The following is a 24,925-nucleotide window of genomic DNA, read 5'->3' as shown; positions in this document are numbered from 1 at the left end:
GTCATTCGTAGCCGCAGGCACCACGATAGGTTGGTTCAGATGAAAAGCTGATACCACTTTGGGGAGAAACTGGGGACGAGTCCTCAATTCTGCCCTATCCATATGGGAAATCAGATAAGGGCTTTTACATGACAAAGCCGCCAATTCTGAAACACGCCTGGCCGAAGCCAAGGCCAACAACATGACCACTTTCCACGTGAGATATTTTAAATCCACGGTTTTCAGTGGCTCAAACCAATGTGACTTTAGGAAATCCAACACCACGTTGAGATCCCAAGGTGCCACTGGAGGCACAAAAGTGGGCTGAATATGCAGCACTCCCTTAACAAAAGTCTGAACTTCAGGTAGTGAAGCCAATTCTCTCTGGAAGAAAATCGATAGAGCCGAAATCTGGACCTTACTGGAACCCAATTTAAGGCCCATAGTCACCCCTGACTGTAGGAAGTGCAGGAACCGGCCCAGCTGAAATTCTTCCGCTGGGGCCTTCCTGGCCTCACACCACGCAACATATTTTTGCCATATGCGGTGATAATGGTTCGCGGTTACTTCTTTCCTAGCTTTTATCAGCGTAGGAATGACTTCCTCCGGAATGCCCTTTTCCTTCAGGATCCGGTGTTCAACCGCCATGCCGTCAAATGCAGCCGCGGTAAGTCTTGGAACAGACAGGGCCCCTGCTGCAGCAGGTCCTGTCTGAGCGGTAGAGGCCATGGGTCCTCTGACATCATTTCTTGAAGTTCCGGATACCACGCTCTTCTTGGCCAATCCGGAACAATGAGTATAGTTCTTACTCCTCTTCTCCTTATTATCCTCAGTACCTTTGGTATGAGAGGAAGAGGAGGGAACACATAAACCGATCGGTACACCCACGGTGTTACCAGAGCGTCCACAGCTATCGCCTGCGGGTCTCTTGACCTGGCGCAATATTTTTCTAGGTTTTTGTTTAGGCGGGACGCCATCATGTCCACCTGTGGTTTTTCCCACTGGTTTACAATCATTTGAAAGACTTCTGGATGAAGTCCCCACTCTCCCGGGTGGAGGTCATGCCTGCTGAGGAAGTCTGCTTCCCAGTTGTCCACTCCCGGAATGAACACTGCTGACAGTGCTAACACGTGATTTTCCGCCCATCGGAGAATCCTTGTGGCTTCTGCCATCGCCGTCCTGCTTCTCGTGCCGCCCTGTCGATTTACATGGGCGACTGCCGTGATGTTGTCTGACTGGATCAGTACCGGCTGGTTTTGAAGCAGGGGTTTTGCCTGACAACGGGCATTGTAAATGGCCCTTAGTTCCAGAATATTTATGTGCAGGGAAGTCTCCTGACTTGACCATAGTCCTTGGAAGTTTCTTCCCTGTGTGACTGCTCCCCAGCCTCGAAGGCTGGCATCCGTGGTCACCAGGACCCAGTCCTGTATGCCGAATCTGCGGCCCTCTTGAAGATGAGCACTCTGCAGCCACCACAACAGAGACACCCTTGTCCTTGGAGACAGGGTTATCAGACGATGCATCTGAAGATGCGATCCGGACCACTTGTCCAACAGGTCCCACTGAAAGGTTCTTGCATGAAACCTGCCGAATGGAATCGCTTCGTAGGAAGCTACCATTTTTCCCAGGATCCGCGTGCAGTGATGCACCGACACCTGTTTTGGTTTTAGGAGGCTTCTGACTAGAGATGACAGCTCCTTGGCCTTCTCCTCCGGGAGAAACACTTTTCTCTGTTCTGTGTCCAGAACCATCCCTAGGAATAGCAGGCGTGTCGTAGGGACCAGCTGTGACTTTGGAATGTTTAGAATCCAGCCGTGCTGTTGTAGCACTTCCCGAGATAGTGCTACCCCTACCAACAACTGCTCCCTGGACCTTGCCTTTATCAGATCATCGTCCAAGTACGGGATAATTAAAACTCCCTTCCTTCGAAGGAGTATCATCATTTCCGCCATTACCTTGGTAAAGACCCTCGGAGCCGTGGAGAGACCGAACGGCAACGTCTGGAATTGGTAATGACAATCTTGTACAACAAACCTGAGGTACTCCTGGTGAGGATGGTAAATGGGGACATGTAGGTAAGCATCCTTGATGTCCAGCGATACCATGTAATCTCCCTCGTCCAGGCTTGCAATAACCGCCCTGAGCGATTCCATCTTGAACTTGAATTTTTTGATATATGTGTTCAAGGATTTCAAATTTAAAATGGGTCTCACCGAACCGTCCGGTTTCGGTACCACAAACATTGTGGAATAGTAACCCCTTCCTTGTTGAAGTAGGGGCACCTTTACTATCACTTGTTGTGAATGCAGCTTTTGAATTGCCTGTAACACTGCCTCCCTGCCTGAGGGAGTGGTTGGCAAGGCAGATTTGAGGAAACGGCGGGGGGGAGACGTCTCGAATTCCAGTTTGTACCCCTGAGATACTATTTGAAGGATCCAGGGATCCACCCGTGAGCGAGCCCACTGATTGCTGAAATGCTTGAGACGGGCCTCCACCGTACCTGGCTCTGCCTGTGGAGCCCCAGCGTCATGCTGTGGACTTAAGAGGAAGCGGGGGAGGACTTTTGCTCCTGGGAACTGGCTGTATGCTGCAGCTTTTTCCCTCTACCTCTGGGCAGAAAGGACGCGCCTTTAACCCGCTTACCCCTATTGGGCCGAAAGGACTGTACCTGATAATACGGTGCTTTCTTTGGTTGTGAGGGAACATGAGGCAAAAATGTAGACTTCCCAGCTGTTGCTGTGGAAACGAGGTCCGAGAGACCATCCCCGAACAATTCCTCACCCTTATAAGGCAGAACTTCCATGTGTCGTTTGGAATCTGCATCACCTGTCCACTGCCGAGTCCATAACCCTCTCCTGGCAGAAATGGACATTGCACTAATTTTGGATGCCAGCCGGCAAATATCCCTCTGTGCATCCCTCATGTATAAAAGTGCGTCTTTTATATGCTCTACGTTCAGCAAAATAGTGTCCCTGTCTAGGGTATCTATATTTTCTGACAGGGAATCTGACCACGCAGCAGCAGCGCTGCACATCCAGGCTGAAGCTATAGCCGGTCTCAGTATCACACCTGTGTGTGTATATATAGATTTCAGGATAGCCTCCTGCTTTCTATCAGCAGATTTCTTTAGGGCGGCCGTATCCGGAGACGGTAGTGCCACCTTCTTTGACAAGCGTGTGAGCGCTTTATCCACCCTAGGGGATGTTTCCCAGCGTGACCTATCCTCTGGCGGGAAAGGGTACGCCATTAGTAACCTCTTAGAAATTACCATCTTTTTATCAGGGGAAGCCCACGCTTCTTCACACACTTCATTTAACTCTTCAGATGGAGGAAAAGCTACTGGTAGTTTTTTCTCTCAAAACATTATACCCTTTTTTGTGGTACCGGGGGTAACATCAGAAATGTGCAACACATTTTTCATTGCCTCAATCATGTAACGTGTGGCCCTACTGGAAGTTACATTAGTCTCTTCGTCGTCGACACTGGAGTCAGTATCCGTGTCGACATCTGTGTCAACCATCTGAGGTAGCGAGCGTTTTAGAGCCCCTGATGGTTTTTGAGACGCCTGGGCAGGCACAGGCTGAGAAGCCGACTGTCCCACATTAGGTATGTCGTCAAACCTTTTATGTAAGGAGTCGACACTATCACGTAATTCCTTCCACAGCACCATCCACTCAGGTGTCGACCCCGCAGGGGGTGACATCACATTTACAGGCATCTGCTCCGCCTCCACATAAGCCTCCTCATCAAACATGTCGACACAGCCGTACCGACACACCGCAAACACACAGGGAATGCTCTGACAGAGGACAGGACCCCACAAAGCCCTTTGGGGAGACAGAGAGAGAGTATGCCAGCACACACCAGAGCGCTATATAACACCGGGATCCCACTATCAATGAGTGTTTTCCCTATAGCTGCTTTTTTATATATATTACATGTATATATATCTATACTGCGCCTAAATTTAGTGCCCCCCCCTCTCTTTTTACCCTTCTGTAGTATTCTCAGACTGCAGGGGAGAGCCAGGGAGCTTCCTTCCAGCGGAACTGTGAGGGAAAAATGGCGCCAGTGTGCTGAGGGAGAAGCCCCGCCCCCTTTTCGGCGGCCTTTCTCCCGCTTTTTCTGTGATACTGGCAGGGGTAATTTTACATCTATATAGCCTCTGGGACTATATATGATGTATATTTTGCCAGCCAAGGTGTTATTTATTGCCCTCAGGGCGCCCCCCCCCCCCCCAGCGCCCTGCACCCATCAGTGACCGAAGTATGAGGTGTACATGAGGAGCAATGGCGCACAGCTGCAGTGCTGTGCGCTACCTTGGTGAAGACTGAAGTCTTCTGCCACCGATTTTCCGGACCTTCTTCGTGCTTCTGGCTCTGTAAGGGGGACGGCGGCGCGGCTCCGGGAACGAACACCAAGGTCGGGTCCTGCGGTCGATCCCTCTGGAGCTAATGGTGTCCAGTAGCCTAAGAAGCCCAAACTACCACTTGTTAGGTAGGTTCGCTTCATCTCCCCTTAGTCCCTCGCTGCAGTGAGTCTGTTGCAAGCAGATCTCACTGAAAATAAAAAACCTAAATATACTTTCTTTCTAGGTGCTCAGGAGAGCCCCTAGTGTGCATCCAGCTCGGCCGGGCACAAGAATCTAACTGGAGGAGGGTCTTAGTGGGAGGAGCCAGTGCACACCAGTAGTCTAAAAGCTTTCTTTATAGTTGTGCCCAGTCTCCTGCGGAGCCGCTAATCCCCATGATCCTTACGGAGTCCCCAGCATCCACTTAGGACGTTAGAGAAATAGGATTTTAAACCTACCGGTAAATCTTTTTCTCGTAGTCCGTAGAGGATGCTGGGGACTCCGTAAGGACCATGGGGTATAGACGGGCTCCGCAGGAGACATGGGCACTTTAAGACCTTTTAATGTACACATGTGGGCAGTACGGATGGTGTAATGGTTAGCATTACTGCCTCACAGCACTGAGGTCATGGGTTCAATTCCCACCATGGCCCTAACTGTGTGGAGTTTGTATATTCTCCCCGTACTTGCGTGGGTTTCCTCCGGGTACTCCGGTTTACTCCCACAATCCAAAAATATACTGGTAGGTTAATTGGCTCCCAACAAAATTAACCCTAGCATGAATGTGTCTGTGTGTACATGTGATAGGGAATATAGATTGTAAGTTCCACTGGGGCAGGGACTGATGTGAATGGCCAATTCTCTGTAAAGCGCTGCGGAATATGTGTGCGCTATATAAATAACTGGTAATAAATAAATAAATAAATAAAGAACTTTAGAATGGGTGTGCACTGGCTCCTCCCTCTATGCCCCTCCTCCAGACCTCAGTTAGAGAACTGTGCCCAGAGGAGACGGACAGTACGAGGAAAGGATTTTGTTAATCCAAGGGCAAGATTCATACCAGCCCACACCATCCACACCGTTTAACATGGAATATACGCAACCAGTTAACAGTATGCAACAAAACAGTATCAGGCAAAGACTGATTACAACTGAAACAAAACCCTTATGTAAGCAATAACTATATACAAGCCTTGCAGAAAGTAGTCCGCACTGGGACGGGCGCCCAGCATCCTCTACGGACTAGGAGAAAAAGATTTACCGGTAGGTTTAAAATCTTATTTTCTCTTACGTCCTAGAGGATGCTGGGGACTCCGTAAGGACCATGGGATTTATACCAAAGCTCCAGACTGGGCGGGAGAGTGCGGACGACTCTGAAGCACCGACTGAGCAAACGCAAGGTCCTCATCAGCCAGGGTATCAAACTTATAGGATTTTGCAAAAATGTTTGAACCCGACCAGGTAGCTGCTCGGCAAAGCTGTAAAGCAGACACGCCTCGGGCAGCCGCCCAAAAAGAGCCCACCTTCCTAGTGGAATGGGCCTTTACAGAATTTGGTAACGGCAATCCTGCCGTAGAATGAGCCTGCTGAATCGTGTTACAGAGCCAGCGAGCAATAGTCTGCTTCGAAGCAGGAGAGCCAACTTTGCTGGCCGCATACAGGACAAACAGTGCCTCTGTTTTCCTAACCCGAACCGTCCTGGCTACATATATTTTTAAGGCCCTGACTACATCCAGGGACTTGGAGTCCTCAAAGTCACCCGTAGCCACAGGCACCACAATAGGTTGGTTCATATGAAACGATGAAACCACCTTGGGCAAAAATTGAGGACGAGTCCTCAACTCCGCTCTATCCATATGGAAAATCAGATAGGGGCTCTTGTGAGACAAGGCCGCCAATTCGGACACCCACCTCGCAGATGCCAAGGCCAACAACATGACCACCTTCCAAGTGAGAAACTTTAATTCAACCGTCTGAAGCGGTTCAAACCAGTGAGAGTTTAGGAACCGTAATACCACGTTAAGGTCCCATGGTGCCACTGGGGGCACAAAAGGAGGCTGGATGTGCAGGACTCCCTTTACAAAAGTCTGGACTTCTGGGAGAGAAGCCAATTCCTTCTGAAAGAATATAGATAAGGCCGAAATCTGTACCTTAATGGAGCCTAACTTCAGGCCCATATCCACTCCTGTCTGTAGAAAGTTGGAAATCCTCCGTAGTAGCATGTTTAGCTTCACACCAAGAAACATATTTCCTCCAGATACAGTGATAATGTTTCGCCGTCACCTCCTTCCTAGCCTTTATCAGCGTAGGGATGACTTCTTCCGGAATACCTTTCCCAGCTAGGATTCGGTGTTCAACCGCCATGCCGTCAAACGTAACCGCGGTAAGTCTTGGAACACGCAGGGCCCCTGTTGTAACAGGTCCTCCCTGAGAGGAAGAGGCCACGGATCTTCTGTGAGCATTTCCTGAAGATCTGAGTACCAGGCCCTTCGAGGCCAATCTGGAACAATGAGTATTGTCCACACTCTTTTTCGTCTTATGATTCTTAATATTTTTGAGATGAGAGGAAGAGGAGGGAACACATAGATCGACTGAAACACCCATGGTGTCACCAGGGCGTCCACCGCTACTGCCTGAGGGTCCCTTGACCTGGCACAATACCTCCGAAGCTTCTTGTTGAGGCGTGACGCCATCATGTCTATTTGAGGAATTCCCCAAAGACTTGTTATCTCTGCAAAAACTTCTTGATGAAGTCCCCACTCTCCTGGATGGAGATCGTGCCTGCTGAGGAAGTCTGCTTCCCAGTTGTCCACTCCTGGAATGAAGACTGCTGACAGAGCGCTTATGTGATTTTCCGCCCAGCGAAGAATCCTGGTGGCTTCCGCCATTGCCACTCTGCTCCTTGTTCCACCTTGGCGGTTTACATGAGCCACTGCTGTGAAGTTGTCTGATTGAACCAGAACCGGTAGGTCGCGAAGAAGATTCTCCGCTTGTCGTAGGCCGTTGTATATGGCCCTCAATTCCAGTACGTTGATGTGCAGACAAGGCTCCTGGCTTGACCATAGTCCCTGAAAATTTCTTCCTAGTGTGACTGCTCCCCATCCTCGGAGGCTCGCGTCCGTGGTCATCAGAACCCAGTCTTGAATGCCGAACCTGCGACCCTCTAGAAGGTGAGCACTCTGCAGCCACTACAGGAGAGACACCCTGGCCCTGGGGGACAGGCTTATCTTCTGATGTATTTGTAGATGGGACCCGGACCACTTGTCCAGAAGGTCCCACTGAAATGTCCTCGCATGAAACCTGCCGAAAGGGATGGCCTCGTAGGCTGCCACCATTTTCCCCAGAACTTGAGTGCATTGATGAACAGACACTCTTTTTGGTTTTAGCAGGTCTCTGACCAAGTTCTGGAGGTCCTGGGCTTTTTCCATTGGGAGAAAAACCCTCTTCCGTTCCGTGTCCAGAATCATGCCTAGGAATGATAGTCGAGTCGTTGGAATCAACTGTGACTTAGGCAGATTTAGAATCCAACCGTGCTGTTGTAGCACTCTCAGGGAGAGCGATACGCTCTTCAGCAATTGTTCTCTCGATCTCGCTTTTATCAGGAGATCGTCCAAGTACGGGATAATTGTGACTCCCTGCCTGCGCAGGAGCACCATCATCTCCGCCATCACCTTGGTGAAAATTCTCGGGGCCGTGGAAAGCCCAAACGGCAACATCTGAAACTGGTAATGACAGCCCTGTACAGCGAATCTCAGATACTCCTGATGAGGAGGATATATGGGGACATGAAGAAGGTATGCATCCTTTATGTCTAGTGACACCATAAAATCCCCCCCCTTCCAGACTCAGATCACTGCCGGGAGCGATTCCATCTTGAATTTGTACTTTTTCAAGTACAGGTTTAGGCATTTTAGATTTAAAATGGGTCTGACCGAGCCATCCGGCTTCGGGACCACGAACAGAGTCGAATAGTACCCTTTTCCCTGTTGGACTAGGGGAGCCTTGATAATCACCTGCTGTTGACACAGCTTTTGAATCGCAGCTAACACTACTGCCCTCTCTGGGGGAGAAGCTGGCAAGGCCGACTTGAAAAATCGGTGAGGGGGCACCTCTTCGAATTCCAGTTTGTAGCCTTGGGATACAATTTCCATCGCCCAAGGATCCACGTCTGACCGAACCCAGACCTGGCTGAAGAGTCGAAGACGTGCCCCCACCGGCGTGGACTCCCTCAGTGGAGCCCCAGCGTCATGCGGTGGATTTAGCAGAAGCCGGGGAGGACTTCTGTTCCTGGGAACTAGCCGAAGCAGGCGTTATTTTCCCTCTACCCTTACCTCTGGCGAGGAAGGATGAGCCCCGACCTCTTCTGGACTTATGCGACCGAAAGGACTGCATCTGATATTGCGGAGTTTTCTTTTGCTGCGGGGGAACAAAAGGCAAAAATGTAGATTTACCCGCGGTAGCTATTGAAACCAGGTCCGCAAGACCTTCCCCGAATAAAACCTCACCCTTGTAAGGTAAAACCTCCATATGCTTGAGTCGGCATCACCCGTCCATTGGCGGGTCCACAGGGCACGCCTAGCAGAAATCGCCATGGCGTTGGCTCTCGAACCTAGCAGCCCAACGTCCCTTTGAGCGTCTCTCATATAAGACTGCGTCTTTAATATGACCTAACGTCAATAAAATGGTATCCCTATCTAGGGTATCAAAGGCAGCTGACAAGGTATCTGTCCAATCTCCAACAGCGCTACATACCCATGCAGATGCTATTGCCGGTCTGAGTAAAGCACCCGTATGCGTATAAATAGATTTTAAGGTAGTTTCCTGTCTGCGATCAGCAGGATCCTTGAGGGCTGCAGTGTCAGGAGACGGTAGCGCCACCTTCTTGGACAAGCGCGTTAAAGCCTGGTCTACCCTGGGCGAGGATTCCCACCGTACCCTGTCCTGTGCAGGGAAAGGATACGCCATAAAAATCCTCCTCGGAATCTGCAGTTTTTTGTCTGTGGTTTCCCAAGCTTTTTCAAATAACTCGTTCAGCTCATGAGATGGGGGAAAGGTTACCTCAGGTTTCATTTCCTTATACATGCGCATCCTCGTGTCAGGGACAGAGGGGTCATCTGTGATATGCAACACATCTTTTATTGCAATGATCATATAATGAATACTTTTGGCCACCCTTGGGTGTAACCTTGCATCATCGTAATCGACACTGGAGTCAGAATCCGTGTCGGTACCAGTGTCTGCTATTTGGGATAGAGAACGTTTTTGAGACCCTGAAGGGCCCTGTGACTCAGTCAAAGCCATGGATTGACTCCCTGCTTTTTCCCTGGACTCTGCTTTGTCCATCCTCATATGTAATAAGGTCACATTTGCATTTAAAACATTCCACATGTCCAACCAATCAGGAGACTGCGTTGCCGACGGAGACATCACAATCATCTGCTCCACCTCCTCCTTAGATGAGCCTTTTCGCTTCAGACATGTCGACACACTCAGGGATATAGAAAGGAAGGCTGCGCTTCAAGAGGAAAGAACAATAATCCACTAAATGTGTACAGTTTGATAAATTTATTAAAAGTACTATCTAGTTAAAAAACGGTGGTATTCCGTGCAATTAAATGTGCCATGTGCATACAATAAAGGAATAAAATAATTTTTTTACCCAATGTATTGGTTCAGTTCATATGTCATATATGCTCTATAGGATCCGTTCCAAATATTGCCCAAGAGTGTTAAAAGTCCAGTTTTGATCCACTGTGGAGAGTCCCTTCTCATGCGATGCGGTAGTTTTGGATGGTGCTTTGAAAAAGCTGCAAGGCATATGCAGCGTAACGCGTCAGGTTTCTTACCCACTGGAGCAGGACTTTTTCTCGAATTGGATCCGGACCAGTCCCTACCAACCTTCCAGCAATCCAGAGGAGTCCCAGAGAGGCACCATCCAAAACTACCGCATCGCATGAGAAGGGACTCTCCACAGTGGATCAAAACTGGACTTTTAACACTCTTGGGCAATATTTGGAACGGATCCTATAGAGCATATATGACCTGAACCAATACATTGGGTAAAAAAATTATTTTATTCCTTTATTGTATGCACATGGCACATTTAATTGCACGGAATACCACCGTTTTTTAACTAGATAGTACTTTTAATAAATTTATCAAACTGTACACATTTAGTGGATTATTGTTCTTTCCTCTTGAAGCGCAGCCTTCCTTTCTTTTTCCTCTAGTGTAAATATATTGGGAGTGACTTCCCTCTAAATTTGGCTGCTGCTTAGCCGAGCATCTCGTCTCACAGCGCCCGAATACCCTTGGATATATATTATCTCTTTCTGCACTGACACTCAGGGATATATTTATATGGAGACAGTTCCCCACTAAGGCCCTTTGGAGAGACAGAGAGAGAGTATGCCAGCACACACCCAGCGCCAGCTGACACTGGAAACAAATTCCCAGATAATATAGCGCTTTTTTTTATATATCTGTGTAATACACAATACACTCACTGCGCCTTACAAGTGCCCCCCCCCCCCTCTTTTCAGCCCTGTGTCACCGTGTTCAGCAGGGGAGAGTCCGGGGAGCTAGCTTCTCTGCAGTACACTGTGGAGAAAATGGCGCTGGTTAGTGTTGTGAGACCAAGCTCCGCCCCCTCCAGCGGCGGGCTTCGGTCCCGCTCAGTTTTGTATAACTGGCGGGGGATTTTTATAACAACTGCCTCCGCAGCCTATATATACTTATATGCCAGTCCTAGAGGTTTATATTGCTGCCCAGGGCACCCCCCCTGCGCCCATCAGTGCCTGCTCGTGTGTGTTGTGTGTGGGAGCAATGGCGCGCAGCTTTACCGCTGCGCGCTTACCTCAGGGAAGATCAGAAGTCTTCTGCCACCTTTGAGGTCTTCTTTCTTCTTATAGTCACCCGGCTTCTATCTTCCGGCTCTGTGAGGAGGACGGCGGCGCGGCTCTGGGACGGGGAGGGGAGACCTGCGTTCCGACTCCCTCTGGAGCTAATGGTGTCCAGTAGCCTAAGAAGCAGAGCCTATCACTTAAGTAGGTCTGCTTCTCTCTCCTCAGTCCCACGATGCAGGTAGCCTGTTGCCAGCAGTGCTCCCTGAAAATAAAAAACCTAACAAAATTCTTTTTTCAGAGAAACTCAGGAGAGCTCCCTGTAATGCACCCAGTCTCCTCTGGGCACAGGAATCAACTGAGGTCTGGAGGAGGGGCATAGAGGGAGGAGCCAGTGCACACCCATTCTAAAGTTCTTTAAAGTGCCCATGTCTCCTGCGGAGCCCGTCTATACCCCATGGTCCTTACGGAGTCCCCAGCATCCTCTAGGACGTAAGAGAAAAGGCTTTTTTTTAGATTTCTGCAAATTTATTAAAAATAAAAAACGAAGAAATCATATGTACATACGTATTCACAGCCTTTACTCAATACTTTGTTGATGCACCTTTGGCAGCAATTATAGCCTCAAATCTTTTTGAATATGATGCCACAAGCATGGCACACCTATCTTTGGGCAGTTGGATGGGAAGCGTCGGTGCACAGCCATTTTCAGATCTCTCCAGAGATGTTCAATCGGATTCAAGTATGGGCACTGGCTGGGCCACTCAAGGACATTCAGAGTTGTCCTAAAGCCACTACTTTGATATCTTGCCTTTGTGCTTAGGGTCGTTGTCCTGCTGAAAGATGAACCGTCGCCCCAGTCTGAGGTCAAGAGCACTCTGGAGCAGCTTTTCATCCAGGATGTCTCTGTACATTGCTGCATTCATCTTTCCCTCTATCCTGACTAGTCTCCCAGTTCCTGCCGCAGAAAACACCCCCTCAGCATGATGCTGCCACCACCATGCTTCAGTGTAGGGATGGTATTGGCCTGGTGATAAACGGTGCCTGGTTTTCTCCAAACATGACACCAGGCATTCACGCCAAAGAGTTCAATCCTTGTCTCATCAGGCCAGAGAATTTTGTTTCTCGTGGCCTGAGAGTTCTTCGAGTACATTTTGGCAAACTCCAGGCGGGCTGCCATGTGCTTTTTACTAAGGAGTGACTTCCATCTGGCCACTCTACCATACAGGCCTGATTGGTGGATTGCTGCAGAGATGGTTGTCTTTCTGGAAGGTTCCCCTCTCTCCACAGAGGAATGCTGTAGCTCTGACAGTGACCATCAGGTTCTTGGTCACTTCCCTTACTAGGACCCTTCTCCCACGATCGCTCAGTTTATATGGCCGGCCAGCTCTAGGAAGAGTCCTGGTGGTTCCGAACTTCTTCCATTTATGGATGATGGAGGCCACTGTGCTCATTGGGAACTTCAAAGCAGAAGATATTTTTCTGTACCCTTCCCCAGATTTGTGCCACGAGACAATTCTGTCTTGGAGGTCTACAGATAATTAACTTGACTTCATGCTTGGTTTGTGTTCAGACAAGCACTGTCAAGTGTGGTACCTTATATAGACAGATGTGTGCTTTTCCAAATCATGTCTAATCAACTGAATTTACCACAGGTGGACTCCAATGAAGCTGTAGGAACAGCTCAAGGATGATCAGTGAAAACAGGATGCGCTTGAGCTCAATTTTGAGCTTCATGGCAAAGGCTGTGAATACTTACCGTGTTTCCCCGATAATAAGACACTGTCTTATTTTTTTTTTTTCAACAAAAAACACCATAGGGCTTATTTTCGGGGTAGGGCTTATTTTAATTAACATTGACAGCAAATTTCACAGCCCCCAGTCCTCCTTTTACAGCCACCATGTCCCCAGTCCTGCTTTTACAGCCCCCAGTCCTCCTTTTACAGCCACCATGCCCCCAGTCCTGCTCCTCACCTACAGCACTTTCCAATTCCAGTTTCCAGTTCTTCTTCATGCTTTCCGCCAGCGCCGCTGCTACTCCGCTCCCGCCGCGTACAGAAGCCGCATGATGTGCGCGGTGACATCATGCGCAGGGCGCAATGCATCCCTGGGACTGGGAGCTGGAGTCTTCAACGGCTGATACAGTACTGTACAGCATCCCTCAAGCAGGGCGGCGGTGAAGGGGTTTAGCGGGGGTGGAGCTGGGGGCATTGAATTTAGTGCACGGACTCGGGTAATGGGAATTTTGATAGGGCTTATTTTCGGGGTAGGGCTTATTTTGGACCAGTTTCCAAAAGCAAGGGTAGGGCTTATTTTCGGGGTAGGGCTTATTATCGGGGAAACACGGTATGTACATGTGATTTCTTATTTTTTTTTATTTTAAATAAATTTGCAAAAATCTTAAAAAAAAACTTTTCACATTGTCATTATGGGGTATTGTGTGTAGAAGTTTGTGGGGAAAAATACATTTATTCCATTTTGGAAAAAGGCTGTAACATAACAAAATGTGGAAAAACTGAAGCACTGTAAATACTTTCCAGATGCACTGTATGGCCCCCACAGAGCACTGACCTCAACATCATCTAGTCTGTCTGGGATTACATGAAGAGACAGAAGGATTTAAGCAAGCCTACATCCACAGAAGATCTGTGGTTAGTTCTCCACGGGGGTCATTCAGGTACGGTTGCTCCTGCAACCATCGGCGCAAAGTACCAATCTTTGTTACTTTGCACATGCACAAAAAGGGTCCGAAGCTGGCATCAGATGTCTTTGATTGACAGTGCGATGCCATTTCGGGGGCAGGGAGTGGGTGGAGATGGACTCCGTTTGTGAAAACTGGGGCTTGTCGCTGCCGTTTTGGGGGTGGGAAGAGGCCAGGGACAGGCGGCTTGCGTGACACCATGGGTGGGTGGTTTGATCCGATGGATGCAGCTCGGATCACTAGTGCAGCAGGTGGTGTCTGCATTTAACAGATGCCTCCTGCTGCATCTACGTGCAGCGTTATCACTGTTGCTTCCAAGGAAGCAGCAGTGATAGCTAAAGGAACCACACCTGAATGACCCCCCAAGATGTTCAGAACAACCTCCCTGTCTAGTTCCTTCAAAAACTGTGCAAGTGTACCTAGAAGAATTGATGCAGCATTGAAGGCAAAGGGCGGTCACACCAAATATTGATTTGATTTAGATCTCTCTTCTATTCATTCACTTTACATTTTTTTTATTGATCAAAAGAAACTATTTGATAAAAAGAAACTATTAACACTTATTTTTTAAAGCAGTCTTACTTTGCAGCTTTTTTTCCAACACCTGCCTAAAGCTTTTGCACAGTACCGAGAGAGAGATTGGAGTTTTACACCCCTTTCAGACCGCATTTGGCGGGTTGCACCTGGGAGCTGTACACAGGTGCTTCCTGGGTGCGAACCGCCTGAGCCCCTTTCAAAGTGCTGTTCACAGCCCGGCATGTTGCCAGGTTGGTGATGTCAGCGGTGATGCGTGCGGAAATGGTGCTTGGAGATCATATGATCTCCAAGCGCCGCCCGTCCATATAGTGTGAACGGGAAAGGGATATAGCCACAACCCAGCAACCCGTTCACACCGCACAGCAACCCGGGTTAAAGCAGTCTTCAACCCTGGTCGCTACCAGTGTTGAAATGCCAGGTCGCTGGACCTGGGATATTTCCCCTGGCATCTTTCAAATCGCACAGCAACCCGGGTTACTGCGCGCTCATGTACAATAACCCGGGTTACAAGCTCACGGTCTGAAAGGGGTATTAATGAATTCAGAAACTGAGCGTGGTAGAAACAAGATCATGGCAGTGGCCATCCTTATGAGTAGAGGTGTTAGTCCACTGGGAGAAGCCAAGACAGGAGGTTAGAGGGAATAGTTTGGAGGCACAAGGAGAAGTGCAGCACCTCAACGTGGCATCAATTTACACAAGTGAACTTCAGACCTCTGGATAGATGCTGACCCATGCCGTCTGGATAGATGCTGACCCATGCCGTCGGGATAGCTGCATGATATTTGTAGGTGCAGAACCCACATCACACTCGAACCCTACCATCAGCCCAAACCAACTGGAACCATGACTCATTAGCCAGGGTCCAATTAGCGGCATCACGATCCCAGCTGAGGCACTGTGTCCGGTGTTGTAGTGTTAACAGGGGATATGCGTCTGGTACCTCCTGCAATGAATGGGGATGTAATTTGAGCAAGTGTCGCTTCTCTGTTATCACGGACAATTCTGTCCAGATGCTGCTGGTCACGATCTTTCACTAAGCTCCCATGGTCGGCCACTGTGCTGTCCACAGTGGGTGGTAATGCCTTCCATGAGGTATTCCCGGTACACACGACACCGTACATTGAGGAATTCACAGCACTTCTTCATGAGCAGACTATACTGTGTTCAAACTGACTGACAAGATGTGAGATTACAACTGATACAGGTCTTGGCATTTCCAAGATGTCACAGTATGGTGACGCCACCTACCACTAGCTTTACACACTGCTATCCCATGAACTTTGGCACTTAAGTGTATACTGTACACATACACACACACATTTGTATACATTTATACAGATGTAGCCATGCCCAGCTGTGCCACCGAGCGTCTTTTCCACGGCAAAGCGGGTGCAGCTAGTGTGTCTGCGACTATGACGCGCATGTGCATCAGCTATAGGGCTGAAAGGGCGGCAGACCTAGTCGTACCTGTGGCTTGGTGCAGAACGTGTGCGGTTGCCACAGGTAAGATGAGTGTAGCTACATCTGTAAATGGTACCCTGCCTTATGCTTAAGATGCACTATGACAGCTTTGGGAACTACCTGACCACTTTTAAAAGACTGTGGAAAAGGGTGTGAGCAAGGGGATCAATCGATAGCCTCCATATCCCTGATATCGCTGAGAGTATGGCCGTCATGATTGTCAACTCTGCTACAGTCATGACACGAAAGCATCACAATACAGAAAACAATACTATGAAAACTGGTCAGATACCAAACCTGAGCTGACTCACGCTTTTGTCCCAAATAGTTTAATGTCCTTATGAAATGTACTGTATGTGGGGCATACTTCCATTTTACACAAATTATTTAAAAAAAAAAAAAACACAGAGCCAAATGGGTTTTGTTTTTTTACCAAGCACATAACAAAAACTATAACTATTCCAGAAATAAAAATATATAGCCTTAAAAGCTGTTGCTGGAAAGTTTATAGCCATTTAATAACAATAATTAAAAAAAACTTGCAACATAGATCTAGTACTATGTATATCAATTTGTAGCTCTTTATTTTAGAGGAAAAATACAATAAATTACCTAAAAAGTGACAGCCTGGTTATAAAGCATATATACTGTTATTCCAGCCTAGCTATAAAGCATATATAATTCCAGCCTGGTTATAAAGTAAGCTCTTTGGCGCTGAAGGTGCTGTAACGAGTAAACGTCAGTGCTGGAAAATAAGATTTTACAACTTACCGGTAAATCTATTTCTCGTAGTCCGTAGAGGATGCTGGGACTCCGTAAGGACCATGGGGAATAGACGGGCTCCGCAGGAGACATGGGCACTTTAAGAAAGACTTTAGACTCTGGGTGTGCACTGGCTCCTCCCTCTATGCCCCTCCTTCAGACCTCAGTTAGAGAAACTGTGCCCAGAGGAGATGGACAGTACGAGGAAAGGATTTTTGTTAATCCAAGGGCAAGATTCATACCAGCCACACCAATCACACCGTATAACTTGTGATAAACTACCCAGTTAACAGTATGAACAAACAACATAGTCTCGGTCCAAACCGATGAACTATAATATAACCCTTATGTAAGCAATAACTATATACAAGTCTTGCAGAAGAAGTCCGCACTTGGGACGGGCGCCCAGCATCCTCTACGGACTACGAGAAATAGATTTACCGGTAAGTGTAAAATCTTATTTTCTCTAACGTCCTAGAGAATGCTGGGACTCCGTAAGGACCATGGGGATTATACCAAAGCTCCAAAAGGGGCGGGAGAGTGCGGATGACTCTGCAGCACCGATTGAGCAAATAGGAGGTCCTCCTCAGCCAGGGTATCAAACTTATAAAACTTTGCAAAAGTGTTTGACCCCGACCAAGTAGCAGCTCGGCACAGCTGTAGTGCCGAGACCCCTCGGGCAGCCGCCCAAGACGAGCCCACCTTCCTAGTGGAATGGGCGTTAACCAATTTCGGTAACGGCAATCCTGCCGTAGAATGCGCCTGCTGAATCGTGTCACAGATCCAGCGAGCAATAGTCTGCTTTGAAGCAGGGCTACCAACCTTGTTGGCTGCATACAGGACAAACAGTGCTTCTGTTTTTCTGATCCTAGCCGTACTGGCCACGTAAATTTTCAAAGCCCTGACCACATCAAGGGACTCGGAATCCTCCAAGTCACGTGTAGCCACAGGCACGACAATAGGTTGGTTCATATGAAAGGATGAGACCACCTTAGGTAGGAATTGAGGACGGGTCCGCAACTCCGCTCTATCCATATGGAAAACCAGATAGGGGCTTTTATGTGATAAAGCCGCCAATTCCGAAACTCGCCTAGCCGAAGCCAAGGCTAACAACATGACCACCTTCCAAGTGGGATATTTCAACTCCACTGTTTTAAGTGGCTCAAACCAAGGTGACTTAAGGAAACTTAACACCACGTTAAGGTCCCAAGGCGCCACCGGAGGTACAAAAGGAGGCTGAATATGCAGTACTCCCTTCACAAAAGTCTGTACTTCAGGTAAAGAGGCCAATTCCTTTTGAAAGAAAATGGATAAGGCCGAAATCTGAACCTTAATGGAGCCTAATTTTAGGCCCAAATTCACTTCAGTTTGTAGGAAGAGAAGAAACGGCCTAGATGGAATTCTTCCGTAGGAGCATTCCTGGCCTCACACCAAGAAACATATTTTCGCCATATTCGGTGATAATGTTTAGACGTCACGTCCTTCCTAGCCTTTATTAGCGTAGGAATGACCTCATCCGGAATATCTTTTTCCGCTAGGATCCGGCGTTCAACCGCCATGCCGTCAAACGCAGCCGCGGTAAGTCTTGGAACAGACAGGGACCTTGTTGTAACAGGTCCTGCCTTAGAGGAAGAGACCACGGATCTTCTGTGAGCATTTCTTGCAGATCCGGATACCAGGTCCTTCGTGGCCAATCTGGAACAATGATAATTGTTCTCACTCCTCTTCTTATTATTCTCAACACCTTGGGTATGAGAGGAAGAGGAGAAAACACATATACCGACTGGAACACCCACAGTGTCACTAGGGCGTCCACAGCTACCGCCTGAGGGTCTCTTGACCTGGCGCAATACCTTTGTAGCTTTTTCTTGAGACGGGATGCCATCATGTCTGTTTGGGGTAGTCCCCACCGACTTGCAATGTGCGCGAAGACTTCCTGATGAAGTCCCCACTCTCCCGGATGCAGATCGTGTTTGCTGAGGAAGTCTGCTTCCCAGTTGTCCACTCCCGAAATGAACACTGCTGACAGAGCGCTTACATGATTCTCCGCCCAGCGAAGAATTCTGGTGGCTTCCGCCATTGCCACTCTGCTCCTTGTGCCGCCTTGGCGGTTTACATGAGCTACTGCGGTGATGTTGTCTGACTGGATCAGAACTGGTCGATTGTGAAGTAAGATCTCCGCTTGACGTAGGGCGTTGTATATGGCCCTTAGTTCCAGGATGTTGATGTGAAGACAAGTCTCTTGACTTGACCAAAGTCCTTGTTAATTTCTTCCCTGTGTGACTGCTCATCAACCTCGGAGGCTCGCGTCCGTGGTCACCAGGATCCAGTCCTGAATGCCGAACCTGCAGCCTTCCAGGAGGTGAGCACTGTGCAGCCACCACAGGAGAGATATCCTGGCTCTGAGGGATAGGGTGATCAGCCGATGCATCTGTAGATGTGATCCGGACCACTTGTCCAACAGATCCCATTGAAAGGTCCTCGCATGGAACCTGCCGAATGGAATGGCCTTGTATGATGCCACCATCTTCCCCAGGACACGGGTGCAGTGAAGCACTGAAACCTTTTTTGGCTTTAATAGGTTCCTGACCAGAGCTATGAGCTCCTGAGCCTTTTCCTTTGGAAGAAAAACCTTTTTCTGTTCTGTGTCCAGAATCAGGCCCAAAAAGGTCAGACGCGTTGTAGGAACCAGCTGGGACTTCGGAATATTGAGAATCCAGCCGTGCTGTTGCAACGTCCTTACTGACAGTGACACGCTGTCCAGTAACTTCTCTCGAGATCTCGCCTTTATGAGGAGATCGTCCAAGTATGGGATAATTGTGACACCCTGCTTGCGCAGGAGCACCATAATTTCCGCCATTACCTTGGTGAAAATTCTCGGGGCCGTGGAAAGCCCAAACGGCAACGTCTGAAATTGGTAATGACAGTCCTGTACCGCAAATCTCAGGAACGCCTGGTGAGGAAGAAAAATCGGAACATGAAGGTAAACATCCTTTATGTCCAGGGAAACCATCCAATTCCCCCCCTCCAGGCTGGCGATGACCGCTCTGAGCGATTCCATCTTGAACTTGAACTTTTTCAAGTACAGGTTCAGGGATTTCAGATTCAAAATGGGTCTGACCGAACCGTCCGGTTTCAAAACCACTAACAGGGTTGAGTAATACCCCTTTCCTTGCTGGAGAAGAGGAACCTTGACTATCACCTATTGCAGGTACAATTTTTGAATTGCAGTTAACACTAACTCCCTTTCTGACAGAGAAGCTGGCAGAGCCGATTTGAAAAACCGGCGAGGAGGCATCTTTCGAATTCCAGCCTGTATCCTTGAGAAACAATCTCTATTGCCCAGGGATCCACCTGTAAGTGAACCCAGACGTGGCTGAAAAATCGAAGACGTGCCCCCACTTGATCTGGCCCCCCCAGGGAAGCCCCAGCGTCATGCGGTGGATTTTGCAGACGTAGGGGGGGGGGGGGGGGGGGGAGACTTCTGCTCCTGGGAACTAGCTGTGTGCAGCTTTTTTCCCTTGCCTTTACCTCTGGCAAGAAAGGACGATCCCTGTACCTTTTTGCTTTTATTTGAACGAAAGGACTGCATTTGGTAATGAGGTGCCTTCTTAGTATGTTGTGGGGGAACAGAAGGTAAAAAATTCGATTTACCAGCCGTAGCAGTAGAGAAGGTCCGAGAGGCCTTCTCCAAACAACTCCTCCCCCTTGTAAGGCAACGACTCCATATGCCGCTTTGAGTCGGCATCCCCCGTCCACTGTCGGGTCCACAAGAGTCGCCTAGCAGAAATAGACATAGCATTTATTCTGGAGCTTAGTAAACAAATGTCTCTTTGAGCATCCCTCATATATAACGCAGCATCCTTGATATGCTCTAGGGTCATTAGAATGGTATCCTAATCTAGGGTCTCAATCTCCGTAGACAAGGAATCTGTCCATGCTGCGACAGCACTACAAACCCAGGCCGATGCCATAGCCGGCCTAACAATAGTACCAGAATGTGTGTAAATGTACTTCATGGTAACTTTCTGCTTACGATCCTCAGGATCCTTGAGGGTAGCAGTATCCTGGGAAGGCAGTGCCACCTTCTTGGATAAGCGTGTCAACGCCTTGTCTACATTAGGCGAAGATTCCCATCGTATCCTGTCCTTTTGTGGGAAGGGATACGCCATAGGAATCCTTTTGGGAACTTGTAGTCTCCTGTCTGGAGATTCCCAAGCCGCTTAGCTCAAATGAGGACGGAAAGGTGATCTCAGGCTTTTTCTCTTTATACATGTGTACCCTCGTGTCAGGGACAGGGGGTTCCTCAGTAATATGCAAAACCTCTTTAATACCTATCGGCCTATAGCGTTAACATCTCTTATAACGAAATATTTTGAGAGACTGGTACTGAATCATATTAAATCTTTTTTCTCTGCCGAGTTTGACCCATTCCAGTTTGCTTATAGACAAAATCGATGCACTGATGATGCGATTATTTCACTGTTGCACTTTACCTTGTCTCACTTGGAAGAGAGTAATGTTTACGTTAGGATTTTATTTGTTGATTTTAGTTCAGCTTTTAATACAGTGATTCCAGTGTCCTTGATAAATAAATTATTTGCACTAGGCCTCGATTGTTTTACTTGTAATTGGATTTTAGCATTTTTGACAAATCGCCCTCAGGTGGTCAAAATGGGTAGTATTAGGTCTGGAGAAGCACAAATTAATTCAGGTGTACCCCAGGGTTGTGTTCTTAGTCCTTTTTTATATTCACTGTTCACTCATGACTGTGTATCAGCGGACGCATCAGTCAAATTGATTAAATTTGCGGATGATATTGCCGTAGTTGGGTTAATTAGTGGCGATGATGAGCTGGCGTATAGGACGGAAGTTGCGAAGCTAGTCGATTGGAGTAATGAAAATCATTTATTTTTAAATAGTGGGAAGACAAAAGAACTGATTATTGATTTTAGGAGAAGGCAGCCGCTGAAGTCACAAGTGGTTGTTGGTGATCAGGACGTGGAAATGGTTACTTCATTCCGGTTTTTGGGTATTCAGATTTCGTCACGTTTGACTTGGTCTGAGCACCTGTTACTGATAGGAAAAAAGGCTCAACAACGACTTTTCTTCCTGCGGCGTTTAAGGGCTGCAGGTGTTGGCGCTCAGACCATGTTAAATTTTTACAGGTGCTCGATAGAGAGCATTCTTAGTTATGGGATTGTGGCATGGTATGGAGGCTGCACTTTAAAAGATCGATGGGCATTAGAAAGGATAAGGAAAACGGCAAGTAAAATCATTGGTATACCATTGCCTAGCTTTGATGATTTGTATAGGTGTAGGGTTTTAAGCAAAGCCAGGTGTATTTTACTAGATAGCGCGCACCCTTTTAGTATGCTTTTTGATAAACTTCCATCGCGAAAGAGGTTTCGTACTTGTTAACTCGTACCAACCGGTTTAGGGTTAGTTTCATCCCATCTGCTGTACGTATGCTAAATGAATTATTTATTTTTATGTTTGTTTTATGTTGTCGCCTGCTACTACTTGATGCTCTGTACAATGTAATTTCGTCTGTCAACTTGCTTTGGCTGATGACAATAAACTTGAACTTGAACTAATAGCAATGATCATGTAACGAATACCTTTAGCCACTTTTGGCTGTAATTTTGCATCCTCATAGTCGACACTGGAATCTGAATCCGTGTCGGTATCCGTGTCAGTGATCTGGGACCCAGAAGGTCCCGGTGCCATGGTCTGACTACCTGACTGATCCCTAGCCTCAGTCTTGTCTAACCTCTTATGCAATAAATTTACATTAGCATTCAAGACATTCCACATATCCATCCAGTCCGGTGTCGGCGTTGCCGAAGGCGACCTGACAATCATGCACTCCCCCTCCTCCTTAGGCGAGCCTTCATCGTCAAACATGTCGACACACGCGTACCGACACACTCCACACACACAGGGAAACACTTTTCTGAAGACAGGTTCCCCTTTAGGCCTTTTGGAGAGACAGAGAGAGAGTATGCCAGCACACACCCCAGCGCTATATGACCCCGGAGAAAAACACAGAATGTTTACCCAGTAGCGCTGCTGTAATGTATAATCGCCAATTATGTGCCCCCCCTCTACTTTAAAACCCTCTTTCACCGTGTGTCAAGCAGGGGAGAGTCCGAGGAGCTTCCTCTCAGCGGTTCTGTGGAGAGAAAATGGCGCTGGTGAGTGCTGAGGGAGAAGCCCCGCCCCCTCGGCGGCGGGCTTCTGTCCCGCTCAAACCTAATAAAATATGGCGGGGGCTCTTTTATATACATGTACAGTGCCCACCTGTACATGTATATAGTCATTTGCCATAGGAGAGGTATTCTATTGCTGCCCAGGGCGCCCCGCCTGCGCCCTGCACCCTTACAGTGACCGGAGTGTGTGAGGTGTATGGGAGCAATGACGCACAGCTGCAGTGCTGTGCGTTACCTCAGTGAAGCACCCGAGGGCTTCTGCCGCCTCAGTAGTCTTCTTTCTTCCGGCTCTGTGGGGAGAACGGCGGCGCGGCTCTGGGATGAACGCCCAGGACGAACCTGTGTTCCACTCCCTCTGGAGCTAATGGTGTCCAGTAGCCAAGAAGCAGAGCCTATCATTTAAGTAGGTCTGCTCCTCTCTCCTCAGTCCCTCGATGCAGGGAGCCTGCTGCCAGCAGAGCTCCCTGAAAATAAGAAAAAAAAAGGGAGCCTGTTGCCAGCAGAGCTCCCTGAAAATAAGAAAAAAAAAAAAACTAACAAAACGCTTTCTTAGCAGGAAACTCAGGAGAGCTCCCTGCAGTGCACCCATCTTCCTCTGGGCACAGTCTAAAACTGAGGTCTGGAGGAGGGGCATAGAGGGAGGAGCCAGTGCACACCCAGAGTCTAAAGTCTTTCTTAAAGTGCCCATGTCTCCTGCGGAGCCCGTCTATTCCCCATGGGTTGGTTCTATATCGGAGGGGCTGAAGGGACCTTGTGACGTATTGAGGGGAGGAGCTACGCCACCAGGGGGAGGAGCTACGGGCGAACAGGGTACCTGAAAAGTACCCTCGCGGGCTCGCCACGCTTCGGGCACGGTGGCTCGCTCCGCTCACCACCTAATTACTAAAGGTAATAGTTGGTGGCGTGGATAGTAGAGGAACTATCCCGCTGGCCTAGCTCCTCCCCCTTACGGAAAAGGTCCCTTAGCCCACTTGATTCTAGCATCTACCATTCCCCATGGTCCTTATGGAGTCCCAGCATCCTCTAGGACGTTAGAGAAATATTCAATTTCTGGACTATTGAGTCTAGGTACAGGCACCCGCCAGCCGGTATGTTCCCTGCATCCCCCACACATCCCATATATCACTTCACACAGCACAGGTGAACGCTATAGAGCAGTGGAGTGTAAACTGCTTATTCCCATAGCCTTTATTTACTTGTATTCCTCATTAATAGTATGAGGACGGGCTGCTGCGTGACACCGTGCATAGTGCTGGCCGGGTGGAAGCCTCAGTGCAGTAAAGTTTCATAATGAATACGGCCTAGGAAGCGGTACCGGCTGCCCACACTGTACAGTGTGCGACCACAGAGTAACATGTCAGCCTCCATAGAGAGAGCACACCGACACACAGCCTGCGCGCACACGCCTCCCACCCTAGCCGGCTACTGTCTGACCTGCTGCCGCAGCCTCTCCTCATAGGGACCCAGCAACCCCTCCATCATCCGTTCACACTCACACCCGTGGGAAAGACCGGTACAGGAAGCCGCGTCACGGACACGCAGCGTGGGGAGGAGGAGGGTGAGCGTGGCATCATGTCACGTGCGCGGCAGCCGGCTGGTGTTGTGTGGCCATGTTCCGGTATTGCGCCGCTGACTGTGCTGGTTCAAATGTTCTATGCAGCGTCTCGCGAAGTATGTATGTACACACTACAAATGCAGGACCCGGTATACTGTACATACTATACAGCACCCATTACAGTGTACGGCACACAGTACATAATATACTGTGCAGTATCCACATCCAATATAGTACATTGTCAATTCACAAGCACAAACTGTAGAGCACTGAAGTGTAAATTTCTTATTCCCAAGTGTGGAGATGTGCCCTGTGTCCCAGGGCACATCAGCACTGCAGGGTGCAGGGGATCTGTGTCCCTGCAGAGCGCAAGGGTGGACAGCGCTGGGGCAGCTTGTCTGTCCCCAGCGCTGGGTGTACAGCAGCGGCGGGTGTCTGGTGCATGGATCAGACGTTTACCTGCACCAGATTGTCGGCGGCGGCGGGTAGCAGCGCTTTAAACTTGGCGCCATTCTGGCTGCCAAT

At 48.6% G+C, this 24,925-nt stretch overlaps 1 protein-coding gene across 2 annotated transcripts in view; it reads right to left on the bottom strand.

Annotated features, from left to right (window-relative positions):
• RARS1 (arginyl-tRNA synthetase 1) overlaps positions 1–24,469 on the bottom strand; it is a 190,295-nt gene extending 165,826 nt beyond the window's left edge. The window contains exon 1 of one of the 2 annotated variants that reach the window (XM_063928231.1): positions 24,342–24,469. In XM_063928231.1, coding sequence (XP_063784301.1) covers positions 24,342–24,419 — 78 coding nt within the window. In that variant the 5' untranslated portion in view covers positions 24,420–24,469. Of the gene's footprint in view, positions 1–24,279 lie in introns of both variants that reach the window. The other variant, XM_063928232.1, reaches the window with a different exon arrangement.
• Between the last annotated feature and the right edge of the window lie 456 nt (positions 24,470–24,925).

Source organism: Pseudophryne corroboree, chromosome 6, assembly GCF_028390025.1.
Source record: "Pseudophryne corroboree isolate aPseCor3 chromosome 6, aPseCor3.hap2, whole genome shotgun sequence".
Taxonomy (NCBI): Eukaryota; Metazoa; Chordata; class Amphibia; order Anura; family Myobatrachidae; genus Pseudophryne; species Pseudophryne corroboree.
This window is presented reverse-complemented; position numbering and strand designations above follow the sequence as displayed.